Source organism: Hyperolius riggenbachi, chromosome 6, assembly GCF_040937935.1.
Source record: "Hyperolius riggenbachi isolate aHypRig1 chromosome 6, aHypRig1.pri, whole genome shotgun sequence".
NCBI lineage: Eukaryota > Metazoa > Chordata > Amphibia > Anura > Hyperoliidae > Hyperolius > Hyperolius riggenbachi.
In genome coordinates this window covers 165,545,525-165,562,273 of record NC_090651.1, presented here as the reverse complement: position 1 = coordinate 165,562,273, position 16,749 = coordinate 165,545,525, and the positions used below count along the sequence as shown (strand labels likewise).

Below are 16,749 nucleotides of genomic sequence, written 5' to 3'. Positions count from 1 at the left end.
TTAGATAGGTAGGTGCCCGGTGCCCCGCAGTATAGATTAGATAGGTGCCTGCAGTATACTGTAGATTAGATAGGTAGGTGCCCCGCAGTATAGATTAGATAGGTAGGTGCCTGCAGTATAGATTAGATAGGTGCTGCAGTATAGGTTAGATAGGTGCCTGCAGTATAGATTAGATAGGTAGGTGCCCTGCAGTATAGATTAGATAGGTAGGTGCCCAACAGTATAGATTAGAGAGGTAGGTGCCCTGCAGTATAGATTAGATAGGTGCCTGCAGTAAAGATTAGATAGGTGCCTGCAGTATAGATTAGACAGGTGCCTGCAGTATAGATTAGATAGGTAGGTAAGTAGTTGCCCTGCACTACAGGTTAGATAGGTAGGTTCCCTAAGTAAAGGTTGGTAGGAGGCTGCAGCAGTGTGGAGAGCGAGCATTGAAGTTAAAACTCACATTTCTTCCGCCGATCCTCCTAGCTTCCATGGCATCTGTGTATTGGTAACAGCACCCCCTGTGGTGACATGCGGTCACGACATCACAGGGGGCGCTGTTACCAATACGTCAGATGCTGAGAGAGGAAGGAGATGGAAGCTGCGATGATCAGCGGAAGAAAAGTGAGTTTTAACAACTATGCCCGCTCTCCCCACCGCCGCAGAGGGTGCGGGGCCTCTTCAGGCGCAGGGCCTGGGGCGATCGCCCCACTTTCCACCCCCAAAGGCCGGCTCTGGCTGGACGGAGGCAGGGAGTGGACGGAGAGAGCAGGGGAGAACATCTGCCCCTATTTCTCCTATAGGTGCTGGTAGTGGAGGAGACCAGGATGCATTAAGGGGCTGATCCAGCGCCCCTCAAATGTTGAGCCCAGGGACATATGTCTCTCCCTGCCCACACCTAGCTATGCCCTTGACCAACTTTAGGTTGTGCCTGTAAGATAAACCCGTATTTTAAGTGACCAATTTGGCAGGCTTTTTCCACAAGCAGTTGATAGGCAGTGAAAAGACTGCTGCTTGCTGATCCCTGGCAACTGCTTGCTGCTGCCTGGTAACTGCTCACTGAGCGCACAGTTCAGCAACCTGTGGAAAAGAGCCTACGTGCCCTTTTCCATGAGCAGTTAATAGGCAGTGAAAAGCCTCTTAAACTCTCACAACTGCTCACTGCTGCCTGGTAACTGCTTGCTGAGCACACAGTTCAATTGCCCGTGGAAATAAGCCCTAAGACCTCTTTTCCACGGACAGTTGAACTGTGTGCTCAGCAAGCAGTTATCAGGCAGCAGTGAGCAGTTACCAGGCAGCAGTAAGCAGTTGCCAGGCAGCAGCAAGCAGTTGTGAGAGTTTGAGAGGAATTTCACTGCCTATCAATTGTCTGTGGAAAAGAGGTCTAAGTGTAATCCATCAGACACTGACTCAGATGAAATTATCAAAGATTTATTTGTGAACTAACAGTGGTCACTGTAGCTTCAATCAACCTGTAACACTTCAACAACACAATACACCTCCCTCGCACATCACAGGTCAAAATACACAATCTCCTAGTCTTCACAGCCATGCACCAGTAAATGCTGCGGAATAAAAAGGTTAAGTTGCATACAAATTATTTAAGAAATTTGAGCTACAAAGGTCTTCTTGTACAACAATTTAATCACTTTACAGCATGTTTACATCACAGTACCACTGTTGGGGTGTGGGCTGGGGAAGGTCTACTGAGCAATTTCAGTTCCTAAACAGTTCTCAGTCCCTTCTAACCAAGTCCAAGCTCAGCAAAACCTTGGGGGAATTCGTGACAGTTCTTAAGATGGTACTGTATAGTTGCACAGTTCGTTGGTTGATCCCAAAAAGGATATTCACCTTGCTCAAAGATCTCTTAGACTCTTTACCCTTGATAATCTACCACAAACCCACTTTACACTTAACCCACCTTTCTGGACGGGGCCTCCCAAAATAACAAACAAAATCAAATATAAATCAAACAAAGGATTAGAAAAATAAAGTAAACAAAATAAAATATAAAGTGACCAATGAACCCAGCTATTCCACCCAAATCACTCTCCCACAATATAACTCTCTTTTAGTGCACTTTGACTTTTAGGCTGAATAAGCTCTAATTTAGAGTTGTTGCAAAACTTGTACTCCAAGGAAGTGGACTCTGTATCTTGGTCAAAAGTCAGTTTACTCCTTACTGTAGCACACTTTTAGTATCACAATATGCAATGCAACTCCTCCTCTTTCACTTATCTTCTTTAATACTTACAGGTTCTCTTTTACTCTCATGGCCTTAGTAATTTCTGGTTTCTTTAGGACCGTGTACTTAGGTAATATGCATAAATCACACTTTGGTTCACTTCTTGTATTAAATTCTTAGTAACACTTCAGAACATAGCACAGACGAACACATGAACTTTAACTCTTGACTCGAAACGGACTTGACAGGAACAATGTCTCTATAACAGGACTCTGCGGGGGTACTTATGAAGGCTGTTAATGTCTCTTAGTGACAGCAAGGCCTTTACTCTCAAAACACTTTATATAAGCGGAAGAAGATTTCTTCAATTTAGCTGGGCAGCTCTATCTTGCATCAACAACTGTATCATCAACACAAGGGCTCTGTATCTTTACAGCTTTTGCACACAAACAGTCTCTAGTAACAGCACTTTGAAAAGATTTGGCCTCTTTAGGTTCTGGGTTGCTATATTTCTATCTCAGCAAGCCTCCGGTGAACACCGGCTACTAACTGAACACACACTGTAACTTGAAGTTGGCTGTAGGGCCTAATACTCATCTGGCTGCCGAGGTTTCTTTCTGTACGGACTAGCTCGGATGGACTCTGTGCACGCTGCCTCTGGTCTCCGGTCACTGTCTGGCCGGGTTTCCTCTGCCTTACCTGCTCCACTGTAGTCTCCGCGTGGCCGCCGGGTCCCCTCTTAGTCTCCGGGGTGACTGCTGCGGCCTTCCTCTACTCGTGGCCACCTTTCCCGCTCCTCACCTCTGCTCCTATCTTCTAAGTTCTGCTCTCTCTTGCTCTTTGGCGCGCTCTGGCTGGCTCTGACCAGTTCTCTCCGGCTACACCCTTCTAGCTCTGCCCCTCCGTGCCTGCCCTGTAGCTTCTGACAGGCTGCGCGGGGCTTCAGGAAAGTTTCACTGCTCTGTGTGCTTTGGTCGTTTAGCAACAGTTTATGCGGCCACTACAACGCCTCCACTCCTCCCCCATGCACTGTTTTGGTTCCAAAGACAAGCATCTAAGGTGAAATTAGCCCTAGATGCTAAAGTTACCTCACACATAGAAATACATTAGCAAAATTTTGGGAAGGTAGGGGTGGACAACAGACTGGTTAAAGTTAAAGGAAAAGGCAATGCCCCAAGCCTTCTTTTTTTTATTTAGGCCACCCAGCCAGCTGAAAGGAAAGTGATGCTGGAGTTCCCATATCTCAGCATATGGCACGTGTGCCTCTAAAGTCATGAGTGCTCTGTGGTTATGCCCTCTGAAAGTGTCTGTTGCAATCTCTTTGCTGATCAGAATATTCTGTCCCATGGAGGTGGGGATTACCAGAAGGGAACCCACTTTGAGCAACTAGAATAGTCAAGAGATGGTCAATGAGCTACTAATAGTTCTGGCTTGCATACAAATGTAATGCATGTTGTATACACTCTGGAACTGAGCAAATTATAAGAAATTCCAGCTGACCTTGAAAGGCCCAGTTCCAAGCTGCAAACAATTTGCATGAAAGCAAAAATTATTAGCATCTTACATCATCTATACAATGCAGGCCTCTTTTCCACGAACAGTTGAACTGTGTGCTCAGCAAGCAGTTACCAGGCAGCAGTGAGAAGTTACCAGGCAGCAGTGAGCAGTTACCAGGCAGCAGCAAGCAGTTGTGAGAGTTTGAGAGGCTTTTCACTGCCTATCAACTGTCCATGGAAAAGAGGCCTCATAATAGTGGTTGTGTGATGATTGTAAAGGAGAAGACGCAGTCAACATTGAGAGACCGGCATACACTTGCTAAATTGCACCCGATATAATTCTGAATGATCGTAAAGCAAAACGTACATAAATTATTAACTGTTCAGATAAAAAATACTGAACTCTGTAAAGCTTTATAGGCAAATCATTTGATTAACAAATTGAAAGATTTCCCTTTACGCTAGTTTCATATTTGTGCTGTCCAATCGTCCTGCGGTAGAAGAGCCTAGTACAGGATGATCATATCACACCATCCTCCCATGCATATTACCGCGCGGCTGAGCGCTGTGACTAATGTTGGGCGAACATCTAGATGTTCGGGTTCGGGCCGAACAGGCCGAACATGGCCGCGATGTTCGGGTGTTCGAGCCGAACTCCGAACATAATGGAAGTCAATGGGGACCCGAACTTTTGTGCTTTGTAAAGCCTCCTTACATGCTACATACCCCAAATTTACAGGGTATGTGCACCTTGGGAGTGGGTACAAGAGGAAAAAAAATTAGCAAAAAGAGCTTATAGTTTTTGAGAAAATCGATTTTAAAGTTTCAAAGGGAAAACTGTCTTTTAAATGCGGGAAATGTCTGTTTTCTTTGCACAGGTAACATGCTTTTTGTCGGCATGCAGTCATAAATGTAATACATATAAGAGGTTCCAGGAAAAGGGACCGGTAACGCTAACCCAGCAGCAGCACACGTGATGGAACAGGAGGAGGGTGGCGCAGGAGGAGAAGGCCACGCTTTGAGACACAACCCAGGCCTTGCATGAGGACAAGAAGCGTGCGGATAGCAATTTGCATTTTGTCGCCATGCAGTCATAAATGTAATACAGATGAGAGGTTCAATAAACAGGGACCGGAAACGCTAACCCATCACAGATGTTCATTGTTCATGTTACTTGGTTGGGGTCCGGGAGTGTTGCGTAGTCGTTTCCAATCCAGGATTGATTCATTTTAATTTGAGTCAGACGGTCTGCATTTTCTGTGGAGAGGCGGATATGCCGCCGATCTGTGACGATGCCTCCGGCAGCACTGAAACAGCGTTCCGACATAACGCTGGCTGCCGGGCAAGCCAGCACCTCTATTGCGTACATTGCCAGTTTGTGCCAGGTGTCTAGCTTCGATACCCAATAGTTGAAGGGTGCAGATGGATTGTTCAACACAGCTACGCCATCTGACATGTAGTCCTTGACCATCTTCTCCAGGCAATCAGTGTTGGAGGTGGATCTGCACGCTTGCTGTTCTGTGTGCTGCTGCATGGGTGTCAGAAAATTTTCCCACTCCAAGGACACTGCCGATACCATTCCCTTTTGGGCACTAGCTGCGGCTTGTGTTGTTTGCTGCCCTCCTGGTCGTCCTGGGTTTGCGGAAGTCAGTCTGTCGGCGTACAACTGGCTAGAGGAGGGGGAGGATGTCAATCTCCTCTCTAAAGTCTCCACAAGGGCCTGCTGGTATTCTTCCATTTTGACCTGTCTGGCTCTTTCTTCAAGCAGTTTTGTAACATTGTGTTTGTACCGTGGATCCAGAAGGGTATAAACCCAGTAATTGGTGTTGTCCAGAATGCGCACAATGCGTGGGTCGCGTTCAATGCAGTCCTAGGCCGAAGAGGTCATAGCCTAGGGTCACAAAAATCTGTTTATTTGGGCAATTTCAATGGTGGCGAGTCTGACGTACATAAATCGCAGCAATGGCCGTTAGCAACGTCTGAATCTCACGAAATGTCTCATGCAGGTAGAAGAAATATTGTTAGACTTGGGCTCCAAAGATGGGGTCCCTACATCTCTGCAAACCAGAGTTACAGGGCTCCAAATTTGGTAAAATCCCCCATAGGCTTTCATTGGGCCTCCTATTTACAGTTCCAAAATCTCACATCTTTTCAAAGGGCAATTGCTCAGCAGTGGCAAATTTTCTAGCATTGTAGGGACCCTTAGGGGGAACATGACTGGTGAGTTTCGGGCCCCTAGGCCGAAGAGGTCATAGCCTAGGGTCACAAAAACCTGTTTATTTGGGCTATTTCAATGGTAGTGATGGTGACGTACATAAATCTCAGCCATGGCCGTTAGCAACGTCTGAATCTCACGAAATGTCTCATGCAGGTAGAAGACATATTGTTAGACTTGGATTCCAAAGATGGGGTCCCTACATCTCTGCAAACCAGAGTTACAGGGGTCCAAAATTGGTAAAATCACCCATAGGCTTTCATTGCCTCCCTATTTCACTTTCCAAAATCTCACATCTTTTCAAAGGGCAATTGCTCAGCAGTGGCAAATTTTCTAGCATTGTAGAAACCCTTAGGGGGAACATGACTGGTGAGTTTCAGGCCCCTAGGCCGAAGAGGTCATAGCCTAGGGTCACAAAAACCTGTTTATTTGGGCTATTTCAATAGTAGTGATGGTGACGTACATAAATCTCAGCCATGGCCGTTAGCAACGTCTGAATTTCACAAAATGTCTCATGCAGGTAGAAGACATATTGTTAGACTTGGATTCCAAAGATGGGGTCCCTACATCTCTGCAAACCAGAGTTACAGGGCTCCAAAATTGGTAAAACCCCCCATAGGCTTTCATTGGGCCTCCTATTTACAGTTCCAAAATCTCACATCTTTTCAAAGGGCAATTGCTCAGCAGTGGCAAATTTTCTAGCATTGTAGGGACCCTTAGGGGGAACATGACTGGTGAGTTTCGGGCCCCTAGGCCGAAGAGGTCATAGCCTAGGGTCACAAAAACCTGTTTATTTGGGCTATTTCAATGGTAGTGATGGTGACGTACATAAATCTCAGCCATGGCCGTTAGCAACGTCTGAATTTCACGAAATGTCTCATGCAGGTAGAAGACATATTGTTAGACTTGGATTCCAAAGATGGGGTCCCTACATCTCTGCAAACCAGAGTTACAGGGGTCCAAAATTGGTAAAATCCCCCATAGGCTTTCATTGCCTCCCTATTTCACTTTCCAAAATCTCACATCTTTTCAAAGGGCAATTGCTCAGCAGTGGCAAATTTTCTAGCATTGTAGGAACCCTTAGGGGGAACATGACTGGTGAGTTTCAGGCCCCTAGGCCGAAGAGGTCATAGCCTAGGGTCACAAAAACCTGTTTATTTGGGCTATTTCAATGGTAGTGATGGTGACGTACATAAATCTCAGCCATGGCCGTTAGCAACGTCTGAATTTCACAAAATGTCTCATGCAGGTAGAAGACATATTGTTAGACTTGGATTCCAAAGATGGGGTCCCTACATCTCTGCAAACCAGAGTTACAGGGCTCCAAAATTGGTAAAACCCCCCATAGGCTTTCATTGGGCCTCCTATTTACAGTTCCAAAATCTCACATCTTTTCAAAGGGCAATTGCTCAGCAGTGGCAAATTTTCTAGCATTGTAGGGACCCTTAGGGGGAACATGACTGGTGAGTTTCGGGCCCCTAGGCCGAAGAGGTCATAGCCTAGGGTCACAAAAACCTGTTTATTTGGGCTATTTCAATGGTAGTGATGGTGACGTACATAAATCTCAGCCATGGCCGTTAGCAACGTCTGAATTTCACGAAATGTCTCATGCAGGTAGAAGACATATTGTTAGACTTGGATTCCAAAGATGGGGTCTCTACATCTCTGCAAACCAGAGTTACAGGGCTCCAAAATTGGTAAAATCCCCCATAGGCTTTCATTGGGCCTCCTATTTACCGTTCCAAAATCAGTGGCAAAACTCACCAGTCATGATCCCCCTAAGAGTCCCTACAATGCTATAAAATTTGGTACTGCTGAGCCATTGCCTTTTGAAAAGATGTGAGATTTTGGAAAGTGAAATAGGGAGGCAATGAAAGCCTATGGGGGATTTTACCAATTTTGGACCCCTGTAACTCTGGTTTGCAGAGATGTAGGGACCCCATCTTTGGAATCCAAGTCTAACAATATGTCTTCTACCTGCATGAGACATTTCGTGAAATTCAGACGTTGCTAACGGCCATGGCTGAGATTTATGTACGTCACCATCACTACCATTGAAATAGCCCAAATAAACAGGTTTTTGTGACCCTAGGCTATGACCTCTTCGGCCTAGGGGCCCGAACCTCACCAGTCATGTTCCCCCTAAGGGTCCCTACAATGCTAGAAAATTTGGTACCGCTGAGCCATTGCCCTTTGAAAAGATGTGAGATTTTGGAAAGTGAAATAGGGAGGCAATGACATTTCCCGCATTTAAAAGACAGTTTTCCCTTTGAAACTTTAAAATCGATTTTCTCAAAAACTATAAGCTCTTTTTGCTAAAAAATTTTTTCCTCTTGTACCCACTCCCAAGGTGCACATACCCTGTAAATTTGGGGTATGTAGCATATAAGGAGGCTTTACAAAGCACGGAAGTTCGGGTCCCCATTGACTTCCATTATGTTCGGAGTTCGGCTCGAACACCCGAACATCGCGGCCATGTTCGGCCCGAACCCGAACATCTAGATGTTCGCCCAACACTACACGTGACCCGTTCGGCCAATCACAGCGCTAGCCGAACGTTCGGGTAACGTTCGGCCATGCGCTCTTAGTTCGGACATATGGCCGAACAGTTTGGCCGAACACCATCAGGTGTTCGGCCGAACTCGAACATCACCCGAACAGGGTGATGTTCTGCAGAACCCAAACAGTGGCGAACACGCGAAAAATATCCCAGTCTGTTATAATGTAAACAGATAATGATCATGGAAAGTAATAAGCTCTTCACATCAGCACATGAGCTTCACTGTTGATATAATGGGCATATGTAAATTCAGTGTGTTGTCTTTGGTGTTTTAGGAAGCAATATGTCTATTAGGCTCATTTCACACTATGATACAAGGGGACAAAGGGAGCGCTCCAATGGTGCGTTAACTCATTTTAATAAAATAACACGCATAAAAATTGCACTTACACTCATTGTGCAAGTAATGCACATGTAAGAGGCTACCAGCGAGTCCTCACCACCTCCTGAGCCTGCCCAGGACTAACAGGGTTCATGCGCGGTGGTAGCAGGTGTAAGGGGGACAACCGCTGGCTGGGTCTCCTCACGGCAAGCCGTCTGATGTCCCTAGGGGGGAGACGAGGAGGTCCCACCGCCGCGTCACCTGAAGAAAGCATGGCTACGCCGAAACGCGTTGTGACGTCAGACGGCTTGCCGTGAGGAGACCCTTACACCTGCTACCATCACAGACGAACCCTGTTAGCCCTGGCTAGGCTCAGGAGGTGGTAAGGACTCGCTGGTGGCCTCTTACATGTGCATTACTTGCACAAAGAGTGTACGTGCAATTTTTATGCGTGTTATTTTATTAGAAAGAGTTAACGCACCATTGGACCGCTCCCTTGTCCCCTTGTATCTTTTTGTAACCACCCAGCAGTGGGAGCAGAGCCTGGAGCGAATAACCCAAAAAAAGGGGCCAGAATAAGTTACAGCCAGTGCCGGGATAAATACTTTTTATCATTTCACACTATGTCTGTTGCTTCGCAGTGCAACAGACAATATTATTACATCGAAATTAAACACAATTATTTATTTATTGCACTTCCATTCTTGTGAGTTTGCAGTGTGGTGCCAAAGTTTTCATTGGGATAACACGCAGCATGGAGTGAGTTGCCGGAAGATGAATGTAGTCATGGCGGCGGTGCAAGTATAAGTCTATGGACTGTATGCTGCACTGTATGTATTGCATTGCAGTGGAAACATGCAATGTGACTTTTGAGGACCATTGCGATCCTATTTTTCTGGTTGCGCAACTCAGTGGCTATATTGTGAAAAAGTATGTTTTTTTTTTCCTCACAGCATCATGCAACAGCTCCTCATGCAGTGGGCATGGAGACTGTATCGAGATAATCAACAACTACAGATGTGCCTGTGATCCAGGATTCTATGGAGAATTTTGTCAGTATGGTGAGGCACTTATCATTCTAACTGTGCAATTTACAGATATGGTAATATGAAAAACTTTGCTAATATTGTGTAGTCAAAATAAAACGTATCAGTGAGTTCTGGCAATGATGAAGGAATAGATACCATATGTGCTCGCCAATAAAAATAAATTGGCAATTTTAAGCCTAAAAATAAAAATTAAAAATGAGGGTCAATTTTCCACAAGTCAGGCGTGGACCCCCTGAATGTCCTTGGATTCTCCTAAGCCCCCTTTGCAAATCATGTGTTGGGGAGTATAGTTGTGGTTTATATTTACTTCCTTGGGGGTGCCAACATTACTTCCTAAATCTTTAAACTACTTACAGTACATAAGTTCTGGAAGGACAGTAACTTTAGCCATGCAACCTTAACCATGTGACAATGAGTCATGTGACCAAAGTCACCATGCCTGAATACTTGAAATAAATCATAATAAACTAGGACCTGCACTGATACCCATAGGTGGTAAAGGTAAACTGATTTGTACACTTTCCAGTGCACACACAATACCTCCATATGCTTCTAACAGGGATGGGGAGGGGTTAGTCAGCTTTAAAGAAGGTCAAACTAATTTGTGGGTCAGCTTGAAAATGGGGGAGAAACCGAGAGCCCAATATGGTGCAGTATGTTATTATGGAGAGATCTGTTGTGAATAAATGAGATGATTATACTCATAAGGGTGGGTCGCCACAAAGGCAACCACTGGAAAGGCCGGCGGGGAGAATTGTAACCTGACCCCGCTCAGGTTAAAAAGTCGCTCTCTGTAGATAGGAGAAAATGGGGATACACCCCTCCACCAAGGGTGGACTAGATAATATTGAAATACGATAACAGAGGCGCCAAGCAGAATAAAATTAGTTAAAATTGTTAAAAAGGGGGAAGTGGGTGGACTCACCTCCCTTCTGAAAAAAATGGCCGGACAATGGACAGGTTACTTACAGTCTAAAGTAACATTTATTAGTAACTCCAAAAGTGCAACGCGTTTCACGGGTAACAGTCCCGCTTCTTCAGGCAAACGATTATTTGGAGGGTGCAAAATCAGGTCATGAACCAGGTAGAGCGCCTCTACCTGGTTCATGACCTGATTTTGCACTCTCCAAATAATCGTTTGCCTGAAGAAGCGGGACTGTTACCCGTGAAACGCGTTGCACTTTTGGAGTTACTAATAAATGTTACTTTAGACTGTAAGTAACCTGTCCATTGTCCGGCCATTTTTTTTCAGAAGGGAGGTGAGTCCACCCACTTCCCCCTTTTTAACAATTTTAACTAATTTTATTCTGCTTGGCGCCTCTGTTATCGTATTTCAATATAATTTGTGGGTCAGTTTATGCATGGTTGGGCTTGTGTAATTTATCATTTGCATGCTGTTTATAGCTACAGTGTTTGCTGAGGACAAGGCAAGTCCCAGTCTCCACACAACTACTAGTGACTGTTAGTGTATATTTTTACGTAAAATGTTTATGACTCTGCTTTTTAACGTTCCTAACATTAAGGACGAGCCTGACTCATCCATAAAAAACTAAGCTATGAACGGTAAGGACGAGTCAGGCTCGTCCAGCAATTACTATTACTTATCTGCTGCATCGCTGGTTTGCAGGATCCCTCGCCCGCCACCTCGTGGCTTCCGTGTTCTTTTTTTTATTTTTATTTTTATTGTACACATGCTTGTGGGCAGCTTGCAAGACCGCAACTTGCAAGCAGTCCACAAAAATGCTTACAATATAAAGAAATGCTTAAAAAAATTGTACCACTTTTGGTAGAAAAATTGTGTGTAAATTAAACACCGAGGAGGATAACTCTATCTGCTTTAGCTACTGTGAATTTAATATAATGCCTCTACAGGTACGGTGGAAGACAGAAAATGTACAATCTTGCTATATGATGGTTTTCAAATCTGTATATAGAGCTGGTTCATCACAAATGCTTAAAGTACAAGATGAGATCTATTGAATCAGAAAAACAATATTCAAATTAGCTTACTGACCCTGTCCAGAAAGTTACAATACATCATTCATACAATATAATATATATCAGGGGCGTAGCAATAGGGGGTGCAGCGGTAGCGACCGCATCGGGGCCCTTGGGCCAGAGGGGCCCCGAATGGCCCTCCCTCAACTACAGTATTAGCTCTATATTGGTCCTGTGCTCATAATAATCATTTATATATATACTTTGAATAGTGGTAATCATTAACAAACTATTCCCCATCCCCTTCTTGCACCTCTGACATTGTAGTTGCCATTGGCAGCTTTTAGTGCGCCGTTTCAATTGCTATGTATAGAGTGCATGGGGGGCCCCATTGTAAATCTTGCATCGGGGCCCACAGCTCCTTAGCTACGCCACTGATATATATGACAGAGCTTTCCATTTGAAACCTTTACTATTTGCTTATACATGCTATCTGTATGCAGATAACACAAAACTTTGTAGCACAAACCCAAAATAATGCACTATCAGCATAGGAAGTCAAAATATCGCATCCTTATCCATTTCTGAATGAGCGTCATTTCTGCAGGTTTCATACAATGAGTCTTTTGAACTCATTTATCAGGCTGAGGGATTTGCACATTCTGATTCCTCAGCTTTAGCAGCCACAAATGTCAAAGCAGGCATTGGGCACTGACATTCAGATATGGAGAGCTACCGCAATTGTCTGTGTATTAGGAGCTGTGCTTGGCTGCTTTTAAATAAATAAGGAAAGGCTACGTTAAAATGAATAAGTAAAGCTATGTTTCCACTGCTGCAATTCCTGTCTGTTTCCCCGCCTGAGAATTTTATTTGCGTTTGTTCAACCTACTGAAGTCAATAGACTGCATCTGAATTTGCGCGTGTGTGTAGGGGGGAGGGAGACAACGGCATGCGGCATAAAATCGCATGAAGCATCCAAATCCCATAACCGTGCATGGCCCGGCTATAGGGATATGGATGCAATCACAGAAGATCTTTGGTTAGTTCTCCTAGATGTTTGGACCTACCAATCTTCAGCTTTCCTCCCAAAACTGTGTGTCTAGGAGTATTGATACTGTTTTAATGGGAAAGGGTGATCAAATATTGAGTTGATTAGGGTCCTTTTCCACAGGGGGCTGAACTGTGAACTCAGTGAGCAGTTACCAGGCAGCAGCAAGCAGTTGCCAGGCAACAGAAAGCCTCCTGTGGAAAAGGGCTCTTAGATTTTTGTTCATTCTCTTTGCATTGTTAATTGATAAAGTAAAGCGTATTCGAGATGAAAAACTAACTATAATGCTGAATACACACGGTGCGTTCGCGCACTCGATTTCCCGCTCGATTCCCGTCGATTCCCGTCGATTCGTTTATTTCCAACATGTCCGATTTGGATTTCGATGGATCGTTAGGTCGATTCGCATGCAAAGTATACCAAATCGACCTAACGATCCATCGCAATCCAAATCGGACATGTTGGAAATAAACGAATCGACGGGAATCGAGCGGGAAATCGCGTGCACAAACGCACCGTGGGTATCCAGCATAACAAGTAACTTGTCTATATATCTTATCTAAAGTTTAGATGGTTTACACATCAAATATAGCTACAAACAGTTTTAATAGAATATGATTATTTGTTCCTGTGATACAATGACAGCAGCCATGTTGTTTGTAAACATTACAAAGAGGCAGGATTATCTGTATCTTGAGCCATCAGCCTAATCCCCTCTCCTCCTCCCTCCTCCCATCTGCCTCTGAAATCAATGGCTAGTAACACCTCCCCCTCCACCTGCCCAGACTGACCTCCCATGAGCCCTTGCTACTGCCAACGCTCTCAAAACCTGTGGGTGTGGCTTTTTTAGTTTATAGGGAATAAGAGTATTAAAACAAAAACAAAAAAGTATTTGGCTTGAGGAATGCCCTATAAACAATAGGAAAGGAACACAATTATGCAATGTGTAAAAGTTCACCTCGGATCCACTTTGAACTATTAGTGCTTCTTTTTGTGAATGTTTTCTCAGCATTTACTCAATATTTATTCATGCCCGTATACCATTTTTGCACAATATTAAATATATAATAATTATTTATGCATGTCTTTTCTGTTTGTAAGCTGTCAAGTGTGAGTTTCTGACACCTCTTCAGAATGGTGTATTTTCATGTATTCATCCATGGGGTAACTACAGCTTTGGATCCACATGTGAGTTCTTGTGCTCAGAAGGATGGAATCTCAAAGGTCCTAATACGACTAAGTGTGGCAGTACAGGACAGTGGACGGAAAATGTTCCTGAATGTGAAGGTATGCTAATGCCATCTTGAGGAGTGTGGATTGACATGCTTTTGGAAGTGAATCTGTTCTGGAACAGTAATTCCTACTTATGCTTCAACTGGTTAGAATTAAAAGAGAACTCTGAGTTGTGCTAAATAAATGCACCCACCTAGTTTTAGCCATTGTAAATAATCCTTGAATACTATATTTCCAAATAATTTTGGGTTCGGTGCCCAACGCCCAATTTGCTGCAACACTTTAAAATATCAACCGAATGCCTTCTCTATATTACTAAAGACAACACGCAAATTCAAGTGCGGTTGTTCAACTCACTGAAGTCAATAGACTGCATCTGAATTCTGGGGAAATAAACAATGGCATGCAGCATAAAATTGCATCATGCATCTAAATTCCAAAGGCATGCATGGCATGGCTAGACTAATACGGATTTGATCTCATATCACACGTGGCATTGCGTCTCGCAGACACATGCCAGCACAGTGGAAACTTAATCTTAGGTACCTTTCACACATGACAAATTTCACGTGCGATTTTAATTTTTTGTGAATTCATGTTTGCAGCAAATCTAGTGCAAGTCAATGGCATCGCATTTGACATGCGTGAATCTTTGCATCTGAATTTTCTGCAGAAGAAAAAACAAAAAACTATTTTTTCAAGTATTTCTTTCATACTGAACTTGCAAATCGCATACAATGCAAGTCAGTGGAAATATTTGCATTCCCAATGCGAAAATTTGCATGAAAATGTAAATTGTATTGCATTCAAATCCAGAGAAGGGAAAAAGATCAGAACCGGGAAACTAGAGACCAGTAGGCTTAACAGCGGTTGTGTGTAAACTGAAGGTATTCTAAAATAGATTATTTTGTGCTATAAAATCTTGTATAACATAATTTCAGCTCATCAACATGGGCTTACTAAAGACAAATCTTGTCTCACCAATATGTATTTTATGAAGTGGTGATTGCACATTTAGGTATTAGGAAAGCTATAGATGTAGTGTACTTGGACTCTGCAAAGGCTTTAACAGTGTTCCTCACAATAGCCTGGTGCAGAAGCTGAGGATACAGGGACTAGGAGAAATGTCTGCATGTGGATAGAGGACTGGTTAAGGGACAGAATGGAAATAATGGTGGTAAATGGGTCAAATTCAAAATGGAAAACTGTTAGCAGTGGGGTCCTGCAATGATCAGTACTAGGTCAAATCCTTTTCAATCTATTTAATAATGATCTAGCAAATGGGAAAAATGATGCTATTTTTACAGATGATACACAATTATGCAGAATTATAAACGCTAAGCAGGATAGTGACATTTTGCAACTGGGTCTCAACAGCATGGCTATATGGGCAGACAGATGGCAGATGAAATTTAATTTAGATAAATTAAGGTCATGCAAGTTGGATGTGCTTATGGTAGAGCAACATATAAGATAAATGGCTTACAGCTAGGAACAGCAGATTTGGAGACAGACTTGAGAAAACTTGTTGATAAAAAATTATACACCTGTATTCAATGGTAAGCAACAGCAGCTACAACAAATAAAATCTGGGATGCATAAATGGGAAATAAAATCACAAGACACTAATATACTACTCCCTCTGTATTAATCACTTGTAATCTGGAGTATGGGATACAGTTTTGAGCACCTGACTATAAAAGGTACATTAAGGTAAGGCAAAGTTATTAAATGCTTTCTTTGCTTCTGTCTTCACAAAGGAAACAGCACTGTTGCAAATTACAGATGCAGAAGAGTCTCAATCTTCCAACTGTAATATTAAATACTTAACGCAGGAAGAAGTGAAGGCAAGACTAAATAAATTAAAAATAGACAAGGCACCTGGCCTGGATGGCATGCATCCTCGGGTCCTAAGGGAATTAAGTACAGTTATAGATAAACCCCTTTATCTTATCTTTTGTGACTCTCTTTCAACTGGCAGAGTCCCAGTGGATTGGCGTACAGCCCACGTTTTCCCATTATTTAAGAAGGGCAAAAAATCAGATCCAGGAAATTATAGACCGGTAAGCTTAACATCAGTTGTATGCAAACTATTTGAGGGGTTACTAAGAGATACTATACATGACTTCATAGTAGAAAATAATCTTATTTCTCAGCAACAACATGGGTTTACTTTGCAAAGGCATTCGACACTGTTCCCCACAAAAGTCTGGTGCAAAAGTTGAGGATGCAAGGACTGGGGTGGAGTCTGTGTGCATGAATAGGGAACTGGCTAATGGACAGAAAACAAAGAGTTGTGGTCAATGGATCATACGTAAAATGGGAGACTGTTAGCAGTGGGGTCCCACAGGGGTCTGTACTGGGTCCAGTGTTCTTTAATTTATTTATTAATGACCTAGTAGATGCAGTAGTGAGCAATGTTGCTATTTTTGCAGATGATACAAAATTGTGCAGAATCATGAACTCTCAGGAAGATAGTGTAATATTGCAACAGGATCTGGATAGGATGGCTATATGGGCACATACATGGCAGATGAAATTCAATGTTGAAAAATGTAAAGTCATGCATTTTGGTTGTACCAATGGTCTAGCACCATACAAAATAAATGGGATACGGTTGGGGACATCAAACTTGGAGAAGGACTTAGGAGTACTCATCGACAACAAGTTAAATTATCGTACTCAATGCGAAGCCGCTGCAGCTAAAGCTAACAACATTTT

General features: G+C 43.4%; 1 protein-coding gene across 1 annotated transcript in view; it reads left to right on the top strand.

Annotated features, from left to right (window-relative positions):
• SELL (selectin L) overlaps positions 1 to 16,749 on the top strand; it is a 128,003-nt gene that overhangs the window by 58,739 nt on the left and 52,515 nt on the right. The window contains exons 4-5 of the mRNA XM_068242669.1: positions 9,714 to 9,821; positions 13,897 to 14,082. Of these exons, the coding sequence (XP_068098770.1) occupies positions 9,714 to 9,821; positions 13,897 to 14,082 (294 nt within the window). The remainder of the gene's footprint in view (positions 1 to 9,713; positions 9,822 to 13,896; positions 14,083 to 16,749) is intronic.